The following is a 23122-nucleotide window of genomic DNA, read 5'->3' as shown; positions in this document are numbered from 1 at the left end:
AAAACTTTTGAGGTTAAATTTTACGTTACATTTTCCATGCGATCGTTTTGCACCCCAGGCACGGACGACTATCAGATATACCTACAATACGTTGAAAGCCAACTGTAAAAATATCAGGGAGGAACAAGAAAAAGAACAACAACGAATCGCAGCACCCATTAAAACTGCCAAGTGAGTGGACTAAAACAGAAGTCGAAATGGTATAAATACCATCACAAGTCTGAAGGCAGCTTCTTTTCAACTCAATCTTTGGCGTGACCACACCACCCGGGAGCGGCGGCAGCAACGATAGCAGCGAGTGAACTTAGCGGCATAACAAAACAGACGCGCCGGAGTACTCAACAGTCGCGTCAGCAAACTGCGCGACCACGACTAGCATGAATCAACCGAGGAACCAGGCGCTGGTTTTCGCCATCTCATCGTTTATCCTATCTGTTGATAGCAGAAAACTGTCTTTTTAAAGAAAATCGATAATATTTTGAAGAGTAAGATTGATTTTTCTATCCTACATACGCGAATGTGGAATATTCGTCCACATTAATCTGCCGAGTGAATCTCCCAGAACAGTAGCGAAACCAGCACAAGGATAGAAACAGCTTCTCTTCAACTCAACGTGAATACTTATTTTCCGTAGTCCTACGCCAAGCCTGCGTTCGTGCCCCTAGGCACAGACCCTTCTACTTTTTAATAGTGCGCACATAAGAATCAATAGCGTTCTTCATTTGGGTCAACACGTAGAAGATTTTCCGATCTATTGGTGCAAAATTATTGAATATGAATCAGGAAACAGTTAAGTTATTAGCTTTCAAAACCTGGCCACTTTATGAGGAAGATTTTTTGGAATTACTCGTCAAAATTGGAATTTACGTCAAAAATGACCGTTATTAAGAATTGAAGTAAACTAGTTAGAGAAAAAAAACTGTGAAAAATTCACGATGTGTTGCAAGTGTTCTCAAGAGGAGAACCATAAAACCATCAACACTTATGGTGATTTTATTATTGTTTTAAAAGACTAAAGGTAATCACTATAAATGGATATTAATACAATTTATAAGTTTTTAGAGAAGGAAGTATTCTTGATAAGCTTCTTTAGTGTAGTCCTTTCGAGTTTTATGTGAGTTTCATGGATGTTTTACCGCAGTTTTGTAGAATTACAAGTTTTATTATCGGTTTTAAGGAGTAAGTTTAGGTTTTATCACGTACATCTAGTGGATCTCATAACCAATTCCATTAAACTACTAATAAAATTTTCAGTTTCATCAAAACTTTCTGATGATCGCTATAAAACTACCTTCCGACCAAGTGAAATCAGGTTATAGGCTCAAGTAATCATGTCATACTACTTGACAGCCACCGCCATAGTTTAATACAAAGCCATAAACCATAAAGTTTGCTCCGGTAAAAAGTTAAATCAGTCTGCCTGCTTTGTTACCTTGAAAATATCTGTTCGTGAGCAGAAACGTTAAAGTTTTACGGTCAGATTGTCCTGAACGATTTTGTTTATTGTGACTGTAATGACGTCCGATAGAATAAATAATAAATTTTCAACAGTTTGCGTAGTGCTTGAAGGCAGCGTAGTTTCTCCTAAAAACAGTTTCAAATCATCAGCTTAGACAAGTCGGCAACCGATATCCAATAAGAAAGTGACGTCGTTAAAACAGTGAAAAAAAAGCAATGGTCCCATATTACTACATTGCGGTATTGATGAATTGTGAAGAGATACAAGAACCATACTCGATATATTTGAGCCGTTCCGAATTATAGTGGTCTACTAGCTGATTACACGATCTTACACGGGGCCCCTTTGCCTCTCAGTCACTTGTACAAAATTCTCATAATGCTAAAAACAAAACCCTTTTTTCATTTTAATGTGTCTACTCTCTTTATCAGTTTCCCTCATTTTGTCCCCCAGCCACTTGTAAAACTGACTTCTTCTCGGTAATTCCTATAAATCGACAAAAAACCGTTTTTGAACCTTCCCTTTGTTAATGGTCACCGTATCCCCCCTTTCAGAAATCCAGTAACTTTTACAACTGCTATCATTCCAATTGCAAGGGAAACGAGCCCCTTTACCCATTTGAACCTTTCTTTCCCCTTGTAAGAGACCATCTCCCTCTTTTGTCAACCCCCATGCGCTGATTCTTTTATGCCAAAATACATGTGTTCGACAAACGACGTTTAATGAAGAACAGTCCAGAAGTTCCGGAGCTATGGCGAAACATACATTCATACTCACGTTCTTCGTCCCCCTACTTGTCGCTTCTTTCCCAGTCAGCTCCCTCTTCTGTCACGTAGCTAATTATACATTGGTTTGCTTTATGAAAAACACTATAGTGGAAACTAAACAAAGGTCTTGTTTACCATATATTCCTCTTCGGTGGAACCCCCTCTTTTCTCAAAGTTATTTGCACAACTGCAATCGGTTTAAATGCAAGAAAAACGCATCCCCTTTTACTTAGTCCCTTGTTAGGGCCCCCCCTTTTGGGAACCTCCCAGTGCTGATTCCCTTATGTCAAGTGTGACAAATTTGATGAATAGCCATCCATGCGATTCTGAGTTAGGGCCCCCCTTCCCTGTTATGATCCCCCCCCTTTGTCAACCCCTTAAGTACTGAGTCCTTTATGTCAAGGAACATATGTGCCAAGTTTGATGAAGAAGCGCCCAGGCGTCTCGGAGTTAGGACCTCCCCTCCTGTTACTACCCCCTCCCTGTTATGAACCACCTTCCCTGTCGTCAACTCCTTCAACATATTTCGGAGTTATGGCCTATTCCCCCTGTTACGAACACCCCCGATCTTATCAACCTTCCAGTGCTGGTTCCCGTATATCAAGGCATATGTGAGCCAAGTTTGGTGGAGATCGGTCAAGGCATTCTGGAGTTATGGTGGAACATACAAACAAACTCACGTTCACTTTTATATACACTCAAGTCTCTTTTTACATGGTTTATTGTTATGATTTTTGAATTAATGCGGTTTTTATGGTCTATTTGCATGGGACTTAAAGGGTGTCCCATATCAAATTGCACCACGGAAGAAACGCTGTAGAAAATTACCTAATCGACCGATCCTTTTCAAACTTTCAGAAAACAAAATACAACCAATTAGTAAGCTTTTGGCATAGTTGCTTCATTCAACTTCAATACTATAACCGTATGCTCGCACTTTACGCTTAACTCCACTCAAAAAGTTTTGTACAACCTAGCTGCAGTTTCATCTGTACTGAAATCCACTTTTTCTTCCTCAGACTTGACCTCCTTGGGATGCTTCCGTAGTGCCTGCTTCATAATAGCCTAGTATTTTCCGATGTGCCGTAGTTCCGGTGCGTTGGAGGCGTTCATGTCCTTGGGTACGAAAGTGACTCCATTAGCTTCGTACCACTTCAATACCAGAAGATCGTAGGGCCCTCGTGTTGCTTCGACAGACGAAGCAGATGCTTCTGTAAACACTCCTTGAGGCAGATCTCTCCATTTACAGTCCCGTCCATTTATAGTCACGAACGGCTCACTCCGTTTGCCACATGATGTACTTCTGGGCCAAATCATATATTTCTTGGCAAACTATGAAAGTTTCTGCCCGGAACATCAAACTTGTGTTGGACGATAAACTACAGTAGCCCCGGATGCTGTAGGAAGTCCGCCTTGACGTAAGTCTCATCATTCATGATGAGAGAGTTGAGGATTTTCCAGGTGTTTGCGCAAAATAAATTCGCGACGTTGCTTTTCGGGTGACGTTATTTTTTCCAATTTTCGAAAAACTGAGCGCGATAAAAATAGAGTGTAAACAATACACTCTAAACTATTTTTACTATCTATACTATATTATTTTCAAGAGAAAATACCCAATGGGTAATTTTCTACAGCAGTTCTTCCGTGGTGCAATTTGATGTGGGACACCCTTTAATGGATATTCGACCATTTTTGATTTCAAAACTAGGTCTGAACACAATATTTGACTTTTGCTCGTTAAACCCTTTCATCTGATACCAATATTGAGGGTACTTTTTTATTATTTCCAGTCATTTGCGGTCATTTTCAGCAAACCGGAAGTTTCCATCTTTGATCCCAAAATGGCGTCAGAACTCGATATTCCATACCCAGTTGCCATACTGGGTTTTGTATCATTTATTGACATTTACAAATCCCATGGGTATAGACCACTATGTTGTGGAACGTTTTGGAGATTACAGATAAATTATATATGAAATCATAGTGGTCTATGTACATTGGTTCGAATAAATCGCATATTATGACATAAGTTTGGATTTTTAAGTATTCTCGTGTTCAACCTCTTTATACCCTACACATTAGAACACTTGGTTTGGAGAAAATAATTGAATAAAATTTTTTATAGACTTTTTCAGACAATTGTGTCTCCTGTAAAATTCACTGAATGGTCAATAGACCACTATAATTCGGAAAGGCTCATTTGTGGAATGGTGTAAACGAAACTGGCTGACACTAAGTGTGGCAAACTGCGTGGTGATGCAGCCCAATTTTATTCAATTATCAGATTGAGGGGTCCAAGCGGCGCAGAGTAAACCACGTTAGTGACCATGGCCTTAAAGTAAGTTAATAAGAGATGTGGCGTAGTCAACTAGTTTTATCGTGGTAATATAAAGAACCACAATAAATTTGCTTTATAGACAGTTTTGCTATGGTTTTATGACTAGCTATAACTATGTTTCGACTCGTATCATGTTGATATTGTGTGCCATCATAATAAAAGCATGTTGTAAAATTTAAATAAAACCAGGCGGCTTTAAAATTATTACTTGGTAATGCTGAAAATCTCTTGAGTGCAGCTGAAAACCGACTTACTTGGGTGCTGTAATGGCAGCTGACTTTTGCTAATAGCTTTGGAGGATGGACCACTCTATACTCATAAATATGAAGTGGTTAGAGATAAGTGCCTCTTGGTCACTAGTTTTAACTTAGACGGACGTCAAAGGTGAGCTGAGTTCACGATTGGCTCTGGTTTTAAGAGAATCTCCTGCAGCTGGACAGGCCATTGAGCGCCTTTTTGACACTCCGTACGACTCGCTCCCAACTCCCTCCGAAGTGTGGAACTGAAGGCGGGTTAAAATGGATTTTACAAATCATATCCACTTCTGATCCACTTTTTATAAATCATATTCCATTTCCATTGTTGACCAGTTGGTTTCACTTTTGTTATTCTGTTCACGATCGTTGAACTTTCGGGCAAAAACCGTAATTAAGTAATGTCTGTCTTCAGTACGATAAAATGGTAATGAATTTATCAATGGAAAATTTTTAAAAAATAAATTGAAATAGTATGTAAAATAATTCAATTTAATATCAATCAATCATCTTTAATGCAATTATTGCATAATGCTGTCTGTCCAGCGCTCAGTGCTCTACCGCCTGCCGGCGGATAATGGTTACGGACGCCTCTTAGCAATTCAATTCGACTTCTTCCAACCATTCGACCATTCACCAGCTAGCGGACACACTTTTACGATGATTTGTGCGTACAAATTGCGATTATAACTGTCGTAAAAGGAGCACTCGCCGGAAGTGGGCGAATTAAATTTCCTTATTTCAATTTGCTTTCGTTTGTGGACGACACGGGCCACTTTTATTCCTCCGGATGGCATTACATCGAGTTGTTTTTCGTTTTCTGTCTGTGTCCTTTCAGGTTTCCTGGATGCGTAAACGGGATCTGCACATTCTGACCTCCAGCACTCACACCTATACCGGGGATCAGCGCTTTTCGGTGCACCACCCGCCGGACTCCGACGATTGGGATTTGAAGATTGCGTACGCCCAACCGCGGGACAGTGGAATCTACGAGTGTCAGGTGAACACCGAGCCGAAAATCAACCTGGCCGTCTATCTGCACGTTACGGGTAAGGCAATCTTCTACCGAGTATGAGTATTACACTGTGTGATGAGTAAACATTCGACGGTAGTCTAAGTTTTTTGTTGAATTTGTCGTTTCGTTTTTCCAACCGTAAGCAGCGGCCCGTGCAAAAATCCTTGGCTCCCAGGAGGCTCACGTCCGAAAAGGCAGCACCATCTCGTTGTCTTGCGTGGTGAATTTCCATGCCTCGTCAATAACCTGGTTAGTTTTCAATCGCCTGAATTGGTCGTATTTTTATTAGCGAAATTCCGCTCCCTCCACACCTTCCGCAGGTACCATGGTTCATCGATCGTAAACTTTGACTCGGCACGCGGTGGCATCAGCCTGGAAACGGAAAAGACCGAAGCCGGTACCAGCAGCCGGCTGTTGCTGACGAAGGCCACGGTAAACGACTCCGGCAATTACACGTGCGTCCCGGCCGGAGCCATCCCGGCCAGTGTCCAGGTGTACGTGCTACATGGTAAGTTCGTCGCCAATTGCCTGACGGTTGATACAAGTAACGACTTAATTTGTTTTTCTATCCGTCTGTCTCTGTGTCTCTCTTTTTCTCTATCGATGTTCTTTTTTTTCGCGTTCACTGCCACGGCAGGTGAGCATCCCGCGGCAATGCAAACGAGCGGACAGATGGCAATGCGGTTGCAATCCGGTTCGGCGGCGCTTCCGCTGCTCGTCGGTACGACGGCGGTGCTGCTTGCCATCTACTGGCGCAGTCACGCATTATTGGTACGATTCAACGATCCGATTACGACCCAATTGGTTAGTGAGAGGCGGCGCCCGGCCGGCTTCTGTAGGTGATCTTGTACATAATCAAAGCAGATCCGTAGATGATGATGATGTAAATTTTAAGATGAATAAATTAATGTTTTAAAAATTCGACACCGACAGAGTTTGTGGGATAGAAATGCTAGAAAAATTTGAATTGAATAATAACAGAGTACTAGTTTTAAACAACCCTTTTTTTAACTACTAAAATTCAAAAATTCGAAATCCGCCGATGAAGTGGTTCAACACTCTTCTACGAGTCTATCTTCGATACGTGTATCATTACGATAACACAAAAAGCTCTAAGCATATTGAATGTATGCTGCTAGTCGTGTATCGCTTATCGAGCAGCAAATTGCAGTTTCGTTCCACCCATGCTTTCGCCTTCTTCGAACGAAAGCAATGTAGGTAAATCGATGTTACTTTCGCTGGCAAAAAAAAAGCACAAGCTTGAATCCGAAAAGGCTTCCCGTATTCCCTTTAAAAGGATCCTTTTGTTGTCAACATAATAAGATGGCTTTGGAGGATTTTTCTTTCTTCGAATCCACATAATACGATGACAGAGAGAGAGAGAGAAAGCGTTGCTGGTTGCTGCTGCTGCTGCTGATGTCGTTTGAGCTTCCTTCTGCAGCACGTAAGTACATTGTTTCACTTTGTTTGTCAGCTGATGAGACAAATCGTGCACCAGGGGTGCAGATGGTAAGTACAATACTGCCACAAGAAGGACGACAAATGCATTAGCTGTAAGTGTGGTTCGTGCTAATACAATTTAGCAATCTTTTATTACTTACATTATTGGTTCGATGGTTATGTAGAGCAGACTGCCAAATAAAGTCCTTTCACAGTGAGCAGACGAATCGATGATATAAAATATTTATTCTCAGTTTGTTTTTGGAACGAAATCAACAATTCTTTTAAGTTGTGAGTTCAAGATGGTACTTGCTTTGCGTCTGATTCAGTATAAAAGATTCACAAACCTTTGAAGTTGCCCAAAGCGAATGCACAGTAGTTCAAAAGGGCGAAAAGTGGAGCTTTTTTCCTAGTTTCTTATGTTTTCATTTTATCATTTATGGTCTTCAGCACTGTTGTTTGTATGAATATTCCCCTTAATCTAAAACTGTCAAAATTTAGTCATTGCTTACCATAATGAAAATTGAAAAATTACATTTTTGTGTTAGGAAATATAGACATAGTTTCTTTGACAAAGTTATAAATAATGTAAAAACAAGCAACTTTACGGAAGAAATAAAATTTCTATCTTTATCGAGTGCTGAACTATAGGGCATATTCTTTAACAATTCTTTAAAAATTGGTTTTTCATACTTGACTTTTCTTTTTTTCTTTTTTTTGCGCCCGCCACTCACCCCCACTCCAGGCGGCTCCAGGGATGGTTCGATCACTTTGCCTCAATTTTGATTCATTTGACAGTAGCGTGGTAACCAAGCAAAATTTGGCAAATTGATATATGGGACATTTGTAGATAATAACTAGATCTACAATTTTGCTTCACAAAGTGTTGCTGTATCTTTTGAGGTTACGGTGCTACAATGCTAGTACCGCATTAGTAACTAAATGAACGTTCATTTAGTTACTAAAGAGGTACTAGCATTGTAGCGCCGTAACTATAAAAGTTACAGCAACACTTTATTCTGCAAAATTATAAATAATAACGAGTTCTACAAATGTCTCATACATAACTTTGTCAAATTTTGCTCGGCTGAGACGGTAGTGTCAAATGAATCAAAATTGAGTCAAAGTGATCGAACCATCCCTGGGCGGCTCTAAATATTTTGATCCCCCTGGTAGTGGTCGTAACTATTTATTATTTTATTTACAATATTTATTACAATTTCATTATAATTCCTACACTTTCTTTTCTAAATTTACTGGGTAATCTAACTAACTTGGCAGATTGGCACCCCCAGTGAGATTTAGATATCTTTGCAGGGAGTGCTCGTATGTTTAGCATTCAAAAAATTGGATCCGTTTCCCGTAAGAATTGTGGAAGTTTGAGTCGCATTAATCGTAACATTTAAATTTCTTCAGGTTTCTCTCGTCTTTCATAGTGGCTGGGAGTCCATTATATTTCTTTTATACCGTGGTATAAAAATGCTCTTTTCCAGAATTCGGTATTTACTCTTGATATTGACAGATTAGTCTGATTTCTAATGAAGTGACTATGTGAAGCCCGTTCAAACTGTCGGTTATGATGCATTGATGGATTCCACAGGATATCATGCATTTGAATCAGTATTTGTTTTTCACGAAGTGCTGCTACTGGCGAGACAGCTGTAGCTGTTTCGTTAAACAATTCGAATACAAACGTGGTTTCCGATATACTGTCTTTAGACAGCGATTTTGAAGGGGTTGCAAACACTTAATTTTATACTTGCTGGCCGCCCCCCATATTAAAACCATGTATTGGTTTTATAAATTTTATACAGTAGACCGCAAGTTGAACTAATTTCAGACTGCAGTTTAGCTATGTGGCTGTACCAAGTGAGTTTTGTATCAAACGTTAAGCCAAGATGCTTGAAGGTGTCAACTTTTTGAAAATTTTCTTTCGTTTTTGTCTTTTTTTCGTAGATTTTTGCATAGAAATTAACAACGTACATATTAAAAGCAAGAATAGATTTGGTTTTCACGTTTAAATTTAAAATAAAATTGCCTAAAATCCATTTTTTTTGCTCGATTAAAAAATTCTTATTGTTTTTTTTTGCCCCCCCCCCCTTTAAGTGGCCCAACACCGGAGGGACAAAAACTTTTTAAAATATTTGTAATGGCCTAAGAATTAGATAAACATGTAGTTTAAATGTGTGTTTTAGTTCAACTTTATGATTTATTTAGAGATTCATTCTCTTACGCTTAGTCACAGTTACGTATCGCACGAGAGAAAGCCTATGCTGTTCAACAACGAATTTGTATGTATAGGTGTATAGCACTGGGTAGCAGTTGAAGCAAAGCAGAATATGATCAAGCGGGAAGAAATATGTGTGAGTTTTGTGCTACTTGCTATGAACTCAGAAAAACTCACGCGTGAGTTTTTTCTGCATAGGATCAAGTTGACATGATTCACAGTTGATTTTGATTTTTGATGAGTTTTAAGATTTCGAGTTTTTAACATCACTGATTTCGTTTTGGATATATTAAGTGACAACAAATTTTCGCCGAAATATATCTGCAGTTTCTCCATGTCATTCCTCATTTATTGAATGATTTGATTCGAGACGGCAGATGCCTATGACAGGGACGTATCGTCAGCAAAGAGACGTGGTATTCCATGTAGCCCAATTTTAGGAAGGTCATTGATATAGATCAAGAAGAGGAGGGGCCCCAAGTTACTGCCTTGGGGCACTCCAACGGCGGTATTTAGATTATTACTACAGGAATCGTTTACGACTACGAATTGTGTTCTTGATGAGGGATAGCTTCTTATCAAGTCGTTTGCTGGATCCCGAATACCATAGTACTCAAGCTTGCGTAACAAAATGTTGTGGTCAATCGTGTCGAATGCCTTTTTCAAATCCAGGAAAAGTACGCCCAGGGCTTGTTGCGAATCTAATGCACTGTAAATATCGTCAACTAATTCACTGGCTGCAGTCAAGGTGCTGAACCCGGAGCGGAAACCATACTGATGACTATATAAAACACCATGAATTTTGAAAAATTCGTTCATTCTGCTCACCAAAAGTTTCTCGAGTATTTTACTTAACATAGATAAAATGGATATTGGTCTATAATTGCTGACCTGCGTTGCATCACCTCCCTTGTACATGGGAATAACTTTCGTAATTTTAAGAAAATCTGGAAAAATACCCGTGGCTATCGACTGGTTAAAGACATCTCGCAACAATGCAGAAAAGGTTCTGTGATGCAGTTTGATAAAGGATGCTGGAATTTCATCCGGACCGCAGCTTTTGTTAGTGGCAAGTTCCTTTATCAAAACGACGATTTCTTGCTCAGAAGCAGGCCGTAAAAATATAGAATTATTTAATGGAGACAAACTGGCAAATTTGTTGATATCGTGAGAACTGTTTATTGTCGAGGCTAACTGGGGTCCAACCGTACAAAAATACTCATTGAAAGCGTTTGCTACAGTAACGTCATGTGTGACTACATCATGTCCAATCTTCAGTTTTATCATCTCTTTACTGCCTGCCTGGCCACCCAAAACTTTTTTTAGATTTCTCCACATACTAGTTTGGTTTGCAGTGGAAAAAAGTTTGGAGTAGTAGCTTTTCTTCGCGTCCATTTTATTGCGTTAGTAGATAGACACATGGTTTCTTCGGAAAAGCTATAGAAAATGCAAAAGCAAACAACTTTGCTAAAGAAATGACATTTCTATCTCTATCGAGTGCAGAACTATAGAGCGTTTTTTGGATATTTTAAAAAAAAAAATTTCATGCTTTGCGTATGTTGGTTGCATTTTACAGGATTATATGGTTCTGGGCGTTTATTGAAGGACTCAAAACACATGTTTTTGCAAAAGATTGCAAATCTCTAGGACCTTTTCTCACAAAGTTATTGGTGAGCTGCTGGAGATTTTTTTTTCCATGTTGGGTATTTTTATCACTGCGACCATTTGTTCGATCTATTGTGATATATTCCCCGTTTTATTATAGCTATGTTGTCAAGATGACGCACCACTATCAGAAGTGATTGTCATTGTTTGACTAATATAATAGCATTTGTCCAGCCCGGTGATGCACTTCGGATGAAGTGCACTACTGCGCTGGGAGTTGTTCTCCAAATATCAGAGGGTTCTAACAGCCCTCTTTCGAAGAACCTTAATCTTGTATTGAGAATTGCCGGACATCGGCATAACAGGTGTTCCGAGTCTTCTTTTTCTATGCCGCAGAAGCGACATATATCATCATGAAGTTTTCCCATTAGCTTCAGATGATAGCGGCTCGGACAATGTCCTGTTATAAGACCAGTGTAAATGCTTAGATCTTTCTTCGAAAGCTCCAGTATTTTGCGAGTAATTGAAACATTTGGAGAGTTGAAACGTTTCGACTGCCTAGCATTGAAAGTGTTATTCCAATTTGATTCCACTTTCGAACATTCCCATGCTTTTAGCTCCATTTTTAAAGCAGAAGCAGATAAGCAACAGAAGGGCTCAGGTCCTACAAATTGATGAGATGATCCGAGTCTTGCTAGTGCATCAGCTCTTTCATTTCCATCAATTCCACAGTGACCTGGGACCCAGTACAAGTTGACTTGGTTACGACGAGACAATTTTTGGAGTGATTGAATACATTCCCAGACAAGTTTTGATGTGCATGTCGCCGACTTTAGAGCGTTTAGAGCTGCTTGGCTGTCGGACATGATGCATATATTTGAATGTCTATAGTTCCTGCACAAGCACACAGTCGTACATTCTAGAATTGCTTGTATTTCAGCTTGGAATACAGTAGACCATCTGCCCATAGAAATTGACATGTCTATTCCTGGGCCAGTTACTCATGCTCCCACTTGATTGTCCATTTTTGAACCATCTGTATAGAAAACTGTCGAGCCTGGACGAATATCGGGACCACCATCTTCCCAGGAATCACGTCTAGGCTCAAATACACGAAATATTCGGTTGAAGTTGTATTTTTTCTCCATCCAATCTTCATTACTGGTTACAAGAGGATTAATACCAATAGTTTTTAGAATACTGAGATGACCTGTTAAGTCCCCTTCAAACAGGTTCTTTGATCTTTTGATCCTCTGGAGATAGAACGAATTAAAGCTGCTGGAGATAGGACGAATTAAATTTGGGTGGTCAGTGTGTTCGTTGAAGACTGTACCTCGACCTGCTACGGAAATGGAGAGAAGCTTCAAATGCATGGGGTTTGGTCACCAAGCAAGAATTTCAAATCTGTGTAGAAAACGCGGAGAAATGGGTCACATCGCAAATGACTGCTCGAAGCCTCCAAGGTGCATGCTATGTAAAAATGAGAACGGAAACGACCATATGACGGGGGGTTTTCATGCCCAGTTTATAAAAAGGCGAAGGCGGGCCAAAAGTAATGGAGGTTACCCAAATTAACCTCAATCATTGTGACGTTGCACAACAACTGTTGTGGCAATCTACAATAGAAACAAAGTGCGAGGTTGCGATCATTGCGGAGCCGTATCGAGTTCGTCTCAATAACGGCAATTGGGTAACGGATAGAGCAGGTATGGCGGTGATACATGTTATGGGCAAGTATTCGATACAGGAGTTAGTGTCCAACACATGTAAAGGTTTCGTGATCGCCAAAATTAACGGGATCTTGATATGCAGCTATTATGCACCTTCCAGATGGACGATTGAGCAATTTCACCAAATGCTGGATGAGCTTACCGCGGCGCTGACTGGATGTGGTCCGATCATGCTTGGCCTTTCTGCTTGTAACATACACTCGAGAAACTTCTGGAAAGAGTAATTCACAATCGATTGATGAAAGTTACAGAGGGTAGCCAAGGCCTGTCGAAAGCGCAGTTTGGCTTTCGGAGAGGGAGATCAACAGCAGGTAGATGCAGTTAGGGCAGTGCTGGAGAAAGCTGAAAAAGCGTCTAAACAAAAAACGGAGGGGAAATCGCTATTGTGCCGTGATAACAATAGATATTAAGAATAAAGTCATTCTGGGAGCTGGGAAGCTATCACAGAATCTCTACACAGAACGCAAGTGCCTGACTACCTTTGCAGAATTCTGAGCAGCTATTTCCAAAACCGAGTACTGATTTATGAGACGAGCGTGGGACCCAGACCTATTAAGGGGACACAAACGACTAAAAATTTTAAAAAAATCATTATATTTTTAATATTTTTTTAAAACGATGATTCTACAATTGATGAAGGGACGGTAAGGGAAAGTAATGAAGAAGGATGTAGAATCATCGTTTCAAAAAAAATATTAATATATGCCTGACCGCATTTCAAGGTCATGACTAAAGTCACGAGTTTGGTCATTATATTTTGATTTCATATTTTGATTCTACATTCTTTTCCGCTTATTTTGATACTAAATTTGTAATGATCCGATCATGGGAAGTGGCCGAAAAACGATCATACACATAAGCATTCCAGTGCCGCGTGGAACAACTCCGGAAGAATAAAACGCCGCTCCTGGAAAACCATGATTTTCAAACTTTATGTACCTTTTTCTCAGAAACTACTCAACGTATTGGAACAAACTTTTTTTGTTTTGTTGGTAGTAGCTTGACAAAGACTTTTATAACTTTTGAGGTTTGTAAACGTAACACAGCCAGAGAAAAAAGAAAAAGAAGACAAAATTTTATATTTTCAGCCATCTTTTCTTCTTCTTTTTCGTTTTTCTCAAGCTGTATTTTATTTACGACACACTTTACCAAGCAACTACCAACAAAACAAAAAAAAGTTTGTTCCAATACGTTGTGTAGTTTCCGAGAAAAAGGTACATAAAGTTTGAAAATCGTGGTTTTCCAGGAGCGGCGTTTTATTCCGCTGAAGTTGTTTCACGCTGAATTGGAATGCACTTCCCGTGGTCAGATAATTATAAATGTAGTATCAAAATAAGCGGAAAGGACTGTAGAATCAAAATCTGAAATGAAAAAAATTAGATTTTTTCAAAATTTTTAGTCGTTCATGTCCCCTTAGGATTAAGGCAGGAGTTCCGCAAGGATCAATTCTTGGTCCAACACTATGGAATGCAATGTACGACGGGGTACTAACGCTAAAGCTTCCCAAAAGTGTGGAGATTGTGGGCTTTGCATTGCATTGAGGCAATCGATATGATCGAAAACTGGTTGCAGGGAGCAAAAAACTGCAAATTACGAAGCAGTGTGTATAATCGCCGGAATGATTTCAATCGGAGTCATCCTGGAGGAGGATAGCGAGTGGAATTCGAAAAACCGCTAGAATTGAGTCGATGGCGAAGTGGCAACAAGAATGGTATACAACGGATAAAGGAGAAAGGACGATGGACCCAGAGGCTCATTCCAGATCTGTCGACTTGGATAAACTGAAACCATGGAGAGGTGGATTTTTACCCGACGCAATTTCTGTCTGGACATGGATGCTTCAGACAGATACAATTATTAACGAAACGGGAGCATCTGGAATGCGGTAAGCCTGGCGATTAAAGTTATCCTGTCACAGCTGCAGCCTAGATGGAGAGAGGAACAACGAGTTAGGCTACGAGGGTGGCTGTGAGAGAATGGACGTTAACTAGGTCGCCATCTCCGGGTCGGTTCACGTCTCGACAGGTGGACGGAGTAGTGTACAGTGAACTACAGAGGAATAACTTCCTTGCGTGCGGAGTCAAATGTTTTCGAGATTATCGGAAGGAGAGATTGTATGCTGCTTGTTGAAATTATCACTAGTACAGTGCAACGTGGGTTTCGTTTTGCATTAGAAACATTAGTTGCAAAGCACAAACAGATACATTAGGTATATATTGATCTTAATGCCGCATTTGAAACTGTTAACCATACATTTTCGAATCAATCCGATGTGCCGCAAGGTAGTAGCCTAGGCCTTTTGTTGATCTCATTATTCGTAAACGATGCATTTGATCCTTGGTGGACATGGTGGACGACATTTCTTTCCGGCATTTTTACGACGTGTCCGGCGCACCGTAACCTACCGATTTTCGCCAGATGTACGATGGGAATCTCTCTAAGCAGTGCATGTAGCACGCGATACATACGCCTCCGTCACTGTCGGCTTACAGTTGGTACTCCGCCAAATATCGTCCGCAGTACCTTCTGCTAGATCCCGGCAAGGGCGTGAATGTCCTCCGGGGGCAGCGTAATGGCTTAAAGTTCATTAAGAACTAGTGGTCTTGTATATTATTAGCTTTAGCTATCGCTTGGTTCGTTTGGAAGTACAATGCCGATCTAACAAGCCAGTCGTCATATGTTTGAATCTTGGTTAGGCGGTGCTGTCAGGTAGAGTCAGCAGGATTATTGCACCAGCCCCGTAACTGTCCTGTACGCTAATAGCCGGCTGTGAAGTCTGTCGATAAAGAAGTCTTAGAAAAGACATTTAAGACAAAGGCTTTGCTTTGCTTTGCGGCTTCGTATGGTGACGCATGCTTCCTGATCGAAGCGTTTTGAGAAGGGCAAAGTAGGTCTGATTTCCCGCTCGAATGTACTGCTGAATCCGTATTGTCCACAGTCACCAGCGATCCCAAATATACGAACTCATATGGTGTACCACTTCTAGTTCGTCACCGTCAACGGTTACCATTCGTGGGTGGCAACGCAAGGTTGTGGATAGGGTGCATTCCAAAAAAATCGAAAAATGCGGGCGTCACGAAAAAATGAAAGATTTTGATAGCTTACAGGTTTCCAGATCAATTTTAAATATTTTTAGGCCAATCGATCGGAAAATCTTCTACACATCCACACCAATAACGAAACTTATTGATTTCAAAATACGTACTATTGAAAAATTGAAAATAATGAAACGTTGTCCAATTGGAAACACTCGCTTCGTGATTGGTTGGAAAAGACGCTATCATAGTTCATAGCCGTGATTTTAAAAAAAAGACCGCCTATTTAACGTAGGACTACGTAAGGTTGATGCAATAAAATACTGGTGCAGATCTCATAAAGCCTGCGGTACTGTTCACCCGTTGTGATTCCTAAATAATTTTCAGGCCAATTAGCAGATTTTTGATAATAGCCCAGCTTATAACAAGTACTAGCGCCTTACAAAAAAATTATCTCATTGGGTTTTGGACTCCTAAGAAACTGCAGCCGGCAGATAGCATTATCTTTTGCTTTAATTGCGGGAAAGGGTTTCTGGTTGATTTAATAAGGAAGGATCCTGGTTAAAAAAACTATTTTGCTAAGCAAAGAAATGAAATAATTTGAAGTCCCGTATTGCCCTTGAAAAGGCTGACTGATGATTCATAGAGCTTATTCTAAAACATTAGCTTAGCGTAAGTGTACTTGGTAACAATAGACATGGCTTTAGAATTGTTACTTGGGGTCACAGTCACACACGGAGTGGTTACTGTGAATAAATTCTTGCGCCTTGACGGTAGCAAGCAGCTGCAGGACAGAACACATTTCAATTGCACGTAGCAGGATTAGATAACATCTAAATGACGCCGTCTTCGTGGTCAGTCATTTAGAGCCGGGGTGGTTCGTGCTGTTTCAAACGGTGGTCTCCATTCAACTCAGAAGTCGCAAATCACTTTCGACCTGGTCGAGCCATCTTGCACATTGAAACCCCTGTTCTTCGTGCCGGCGGGGTTGCAGAAGAGAACTGTTTTCGTCGCACTGTCGTCCGGCATCCATACGGCGGGTCCGGCCTACCGTAGCCAGATGTACTATGGAGATCTATCTAAACAGTGCGTGTAACTCGTGATTCACATGCCTCCGCCACTTTCCGCTCTTAGTTTGAACTCTGCCAAATATCGTCCGCAGCACCTTTCGCTTGAACACGGCAAGAGCGGGTATGTCCTCCGTGAGCAATGTCACGGCTTTAATTCCACAATGAACTACCAGTTAGCTTCGTACAGCGGCATATGCTTCTTAATCGTAGCGTTTTGTGAAGGGCTCGGTAGGCCCGATTTCCCCCTTGAATGCGCTGCTGGATCTCCTTGCTAGTGTTTTTGTCCACGGTTACCAGCGATCCCAATTAAACGAACCCATTTTCCACTTCTAGTTCTTCGCCGTCAATGGTTACCGTCTGTGGGGGGTAGGCGTTTGTTTCCTTTAAGCCTCTTTTTTCACGAATTTGTCCACGACGCAGGTATTTTTAGCCCAATCGTCCTAGACTCCGCTTTCAGTCTGGTTTAGATTGCCTCCGTCATCGCAAAATTGCTGGCTATGATATCAAAGTCATCTGCCTTGGAATTAACTACCCTTGGTAAAAATCGTGCCTCTCGTTTCGATGCCTGCTCGTCGGATCACCCCTCCCCCATGCAGGATAATCCATCACCTTGTTTCAACAGTCGCTGCATCTCGAAAGAAAGGATTCGACAGTGGTCCCGAGATGCGCACGAAGCACGTCATTCGATTCAATGCAATTCAAAACCGTATTCGTGCATTATGTGCCATAGATGCTCTCGATCGACTATGTCGTATGCTGCTTTGAAATCAATAAAGATGTGATGCGTGTGCTCGTTGTACTCTCGATCTAAATAACGAGACTGCTTTTTCATCATGGTCAGTACGGAGAAATGCACGCGTACGAGTTTTTCGTGCTTCTAAAGGTTCTAAAGGTTTGTTGTTGTTGTTATTGTTATTGTTTTTACATGATAAATTTAAATTGAATATTTTGAAAAGCCCTTCATTTCCCCATGCTTCGAGATTTCATAGTAATAGTCCATCGTAATTAGATTCTGTTTCACCCAAGTCTACTTGGGACATAGGAGTGGTTTCAAGTGAATTTACCAGATTATTCTTCAAATAAAGGTTTGCAACATTACCGGAATCTAACTCATTGGATTACTTTGCACAGGCTTACACGCTTAGTAAGGGTGACGGTGATTGGACGCAATATGGAACAATAAGTCACAAGATGTCGTACGTGCCAGCGCCAGTGCTTCATCAAGCGTTTGTGTCTATAGTAATTCAAAGGTAAACGATTTGAATTGAACTATGTCGTCATCAGTTATCATCCTAAATGGGTAAACGTTAAAAATACAATTTGTTGATATTCGTGGGCATATTTCACGGCTATCGCAACTTTGTTTTCCTGACACGAAACCTAAACCACACTGTAGTGCCATCATTTTGGTTCGTAACAATATGTTTTCTAATGGAAATGTGCAACTCCTCTTCCTCAAATTTACATTCAGTTTTGGGGTTGTAACAGTAAAGTGTGTACCTTTGTGTGCGCTGAAAAATCAATTTTCAAAACCAACCGATCCAAGGATTATGGTTGCAGGAAGCGACACCAATTGCTTATTAATTGGTAATCCAACATATGCAGCTTCCGAGAACGATCGCTGCTGCTGCTGGTAATTAAATTGAGTAGTTGCAATTAATGTTAAAATGCGGATTGCGGTTATTTGAATGTTTTGTTGAAATGAGCTTGTTATGTTTGTGTGTCTGTGCTGTGCACGCACACGTGCATTGGTTGGTTGCAGCACCGATTGGGTTTTGTTCTTTCCTGAAAATGAAATTTATCCATTGCCTTAAAAGCAAAAGCACTGCATTGGGGTTGCATCGGTTTTCGGGAACGATGCAATCGTAATCATTATTCCATTCACTGTCGTAAAAGTACGAATGTTGGCACGGTAATCGGACTACAATTTAAGTTTCATGGCTTTTTTTTTATGAAAATTGGAAGCATTTTTTCGTGGAAATTGGCGGGCAATCAAAACGATATGCTCCGTTCGGCTGCCATGTATGCAGCGGAAAACTCGAACATTATGGTAAACCACTTTTTGTGTGACGTACAATATTGTTACCGAACAAAATGAAAAGAACAAAGGCTCGGAAGTGATGCCGAGATGCAAGCCTGGTGCAACAAGTCACTCGTTCTTTGTTCGAGCTTATGAAACGATTAGTGTGGTGCCATTGACTATCCCTTCGCAGAGTTTACTTGAGTTAGTAAACATTGACAAATATTTCTATTCTACATGGAAAGCATATGGATTTGGCAAATAAATCTGTTTTAAATAATTCATTTAAGGCTAAAGTTGCAGAGTAATTGTCGCATGTTTTAATTTTACAGTATCAAAAGCTTACTTTCCATTAACTCGGATTCTCCGGAATCACAGCTTTCAGCCACAGCTGCTGCAATTGTTTTTATTGAACTTCATTATTGTAATTTTTTGCAATCATTTTTGATTGCAGTAATCAAAAATGTTAATCACAATTTTATCTCCACGGGAATCCGCATTTCCCAGAAAAGCATAAAGTGTTCGAAATCTCTTTTCTGCTTCCGCCGAAAAAAAAGCATTATGCCTCCTGTTATATGTACTCGACTTTTATTCAATAATGGTACAATGCCACACAAACAATGAACATAAGGCCAATTGAATACGTCATCGAATGGACATGTGGCCGAGTATATATGAGAACAACTAGACCTCCCACAAATAACAATTTTAATTTTATTACAATTTCATTGCGACTTTTATGACCAATTTTGGTCCCTAAAACCACTATAAGTGTGCAATAAAACCTACATTGTCACGACCTGTTTGAATTGATGCCGAGGTCGAGTGTGAGATCGACGACCTGAAGCACGTTGCGGAACGTTTCCCGCATTATCTGTAAAATATAATTGTCAAAATCTTTAAGTTTTTATGGTGTAATCCAGATGTTCGACATTTTTGACATTATCGTTACGCTTTCCCCAAAGTGCACTCCGATGTAATAAGTAATCAAAGAGATGTATTCCTGAACGTATTAGCGGAAGACGTTTGTAAAGATTGAGAATTGTTACAAACGTTGATAAAACTTATTGCAATCCTTTTTATTAGTTCGTGTTGTATGAAAGTTGAGGTGAAAATCGATTAACTAACAGTGTAAACGAAAGATTTAAAATGACGGTGGTCCTCAGTGGGAATGCGCTTGGCTAAAATCGAAAATAAATAAAAGTTCTGAAAAAAATTGAAGTGGTGGCAATCGATTGACAAGTGTGAGTTGTCGATTACGTAGCGATTTTTGAGTGTCAGTCTGACGACGAACATTGAGTGAACTTCTACCGTCATTGCATTTCTCGTTGAATCCATCTTTTGTGTGCTGTTGAAATGGATTCGAATTGCTGCGAGTGCTCTAAACCGATCAGATCGCTCGAGTTTGCGATGGCTTTTGCAAACAAACCGCACATCTCAAATGCGTCGGCTTAAAACGTCCCAACATGGACTTCATAAATGAACATGAAAACTTACTATGGTTCTGTGACGGGTGTTTATTAAAACTGAAAATATTTAAAGAAAACCCAGCACCAGCGGCAGATATTGTGAATGCAATGAAAAATGTACTCAGTGATTCATTAGCTGAATTGAAGGTTGAATTGCAGGAGACTAAGCAATAAGCGGTATCACTGAATGAAACGGTACAAGCGAGCAGCACCAGTAGTCTAACCAAATCCGACCCGACCCGTTTGGCCAAACATAAAACGTCCTCGTGAAATTTCTGCAAGGGAAACACCAAGATCTCGTCCGACGGCTATTCTCGTTGGTGATTGTCCAAACTGTTGCTAAGCCGCCAGAAAAATTTTGGATTTACGTCTCGAGAATTGCACCTCACGTGACCGAACAGGATGTAGCCAAGCTAGTGAAAGGTTACCTAAAGACTGACCAGCTAATTGATGTAAAAAAACTTGTGCGTAGAGATGCTGACCTTACTCAACTAGAATTTATATCCTCCAAAGTTGGAATCGATATCAAGTTGAAGGAAACTGCTCTTGATCCATTCATCTGGTCGAAAAGAATATTGTTCCGGGAATTTGAAAATATCCGTACGGAACGGGATTTTTGGGGGCCTTCCAAAACCCCTCGAATCGGGACGGGAAATCATCGCCTGCTGTCCCACCGCTCACCCCATTTGACACCCCTTGTCAGTAAGGACGAGTCCAGTCTAGATGCTTCTTCCATTTCATTGATGACAGCTTCGACAACGGAACGCACGATAAATAGCATACTGAAAGATCCCAAGTTCTCCGACACAGTCGTGCGTTGCAGTTAGTATCCTGACACTGGAAGTTCCCGCCTGAAAAGTCGTTCCGTTCCTGTGTCCGGAAATGGTGAGGGGTTCTTCCAAATTGCTCGATCAGGCAAGTTCCTTCGTTTCCTGAAAGCCCACCTATTCGCAGCAACGATGGTCTTCTAATGCAACCCAATTGTTACTATGGACTCGATGATGAACCAGAACGCACGTTTTCAGGCACTACGGGAACTTCAGCTTTATTCGATCCAGCCTCCAGAGTCTTCTGCTACCCTTCACCAAACGAGTCGTTCTAATCCTGTGAGTGAGACTGGGGCAAAGGGGTCCCGGCCTGCTTCTACTGGACCAAATGGATCGCGCAAAGATGACGACGACGCCGATACTTCTCTGCGATTTTACTACCAGAATGTCAGAGGGTTAAAGTCTAAAATTGACGAGTTTATTCTAGCTTGTATCGACCAGGAATATGACGGAATCATGTTAGTAGAATCTTGGCTCGACGACAGAATCAATTCCGTACCCGTATTTCGAAACCCTTTAAACAGTGTCCGTGGGGTTGATGGCGGTGTTGTAACTGCCGTCAGAAAGTGTTTTGACTCAACCTATTGCGAAGTTGGCCATTCCGCTGACCTAGAACAGATATTCTATTCGTTTCTATTCGACTAAGAAACAGATGTTGGATGCTTCTATTTATCTCCAGATAATCGTGATGATCTCGAGGTTATTCAAACACATGTGAATTATAATGAAAGGGTTCACCAAGTTTCAAATGTTGATGGTACAATAATTGTGGCCGGTGACTATAATCAGCCTAATTTGAAGTGGAAATTTTCGCAGCAAGGCTATTTGTATGTTGATGCAGCCAATACTCTTTCCAGAGGACGCAATGAAACAATGTTTCAAAAAATACTTCTTGATGGTGTAGCTAGAAGCAATCTTTTATAGATTACTGGCATTTATAATCCTTATGGGCGATATCTCAACCTACCAACCTCATATTCATCAGCGAACCAGCTAGTTACTCTTTCCCGTCCCGGCGCATTGACCCTCTAGTTCCACTTGACGAATATCATCCTGCACTAGAGTTTAACGTCGACCAGGACAGCACAGCGTTAAATTTCAAGAGAACTAATGTACCAGCTCTACTTCGTTTTTTCGAGTCGGTCAACTGGGATCCAGTCCCAAGCTGCATCGATGTGGATCATGCAACACTGCAGTTCAACCTCATTTTTCAAGACGCGTTATCAAGATATACTCCGCGCTTTAAATCCCCTTCCAAGCCAATATGGGGTAATGCACACCTTCGCTTACTCAAAAGACTCCGCCCAAGCAACAATGTGAGTTTTATTGTACTCTTATGGCGGTCTTCATGACCTATTTTGGTCTTAAATTCCATCATAAGAGTGTAATAAAACCCAAATTGTTACTTGGGCGTGCATCTGCATTACGTAAATATACCCGCCGTAAAAGAGCCATTTTTGTGATGTTTCATCACTAAAATGGCTTTTAATGTCGCCAGCGCCAACTATCGTTGATACAATCGTCAGAGATATACTTGTTATGTTCGCAAAACCCAAGAGCAATTACGACGGTTCCCTGCCAAATTTTGGTCATTCGTTAAAAGCTAAACCAACGATCATGGTCTTCCTGTAAACATAACCCGTGGAGATGTTGTGGCTACGTCAAACGCGGAGAAAAGTGAACTCTTTGCTGACCATTTCTTACAATTTTCAACCCTCCAACTTGTGCAATGGTCGACAATCAATGTGTAGAACATATTCCGGCTAATCTGATCGATCTAGATACTTTTACTATCACTGAAGATATGTTAATGAAAGCTACACGAAAATTAAAGCCACGCTATGCACCGGGACCAGATGGAGTGCC

General features: G+C 40.7%; 1 protein-coding gene across 1 annotated transcript in view; it reads left to right on the top strand.

Moving 5' to 3' along the window:
- LOC128739306 (hemicentin-2-like) overlaps positions 1-6676 on the top strand; it is a 46527-nt gene extending 39851 nt beyond the window's left edge. The window contains exons 3-6 of the mRNA XM_053834784.1: positions 5657-5867; positions 5980-6082; positions 6154-6341; positions 6471-6676. Of these exons, the coding sequence (XP_053690759.1) occupies positions 5657-5867; positions 5980-6082; positions 6154-6341; positions 6471-6676 (708 nt within the window). The remainder of the gene's footprint in view (positions 1-5656; positions 5868-5979; positions 6083-6153; positions 6342-6470) is intronic.
- The last annotated feature ends 16446 nt before the right edge of the window (positions 6677-23122 follow it).

The sequence above is a fragment of the Sabethes cyaneus genome, chromosome 3, assembly GCF_943734655.1.
Source record: "Sabethes cyaneus chromosome 3, idSabCyanKW18_F2, whole genome shotgun sequence".
Lineage (NCBI taxonomy): Eukaryota > Metazoa > Arthropoda > Insecta > Diptera > Culicidae > Sabethes > Sabethes cyaneus.
This window is presented reverse-complemented; position numbering and strand designations above follow the sequence as displayed.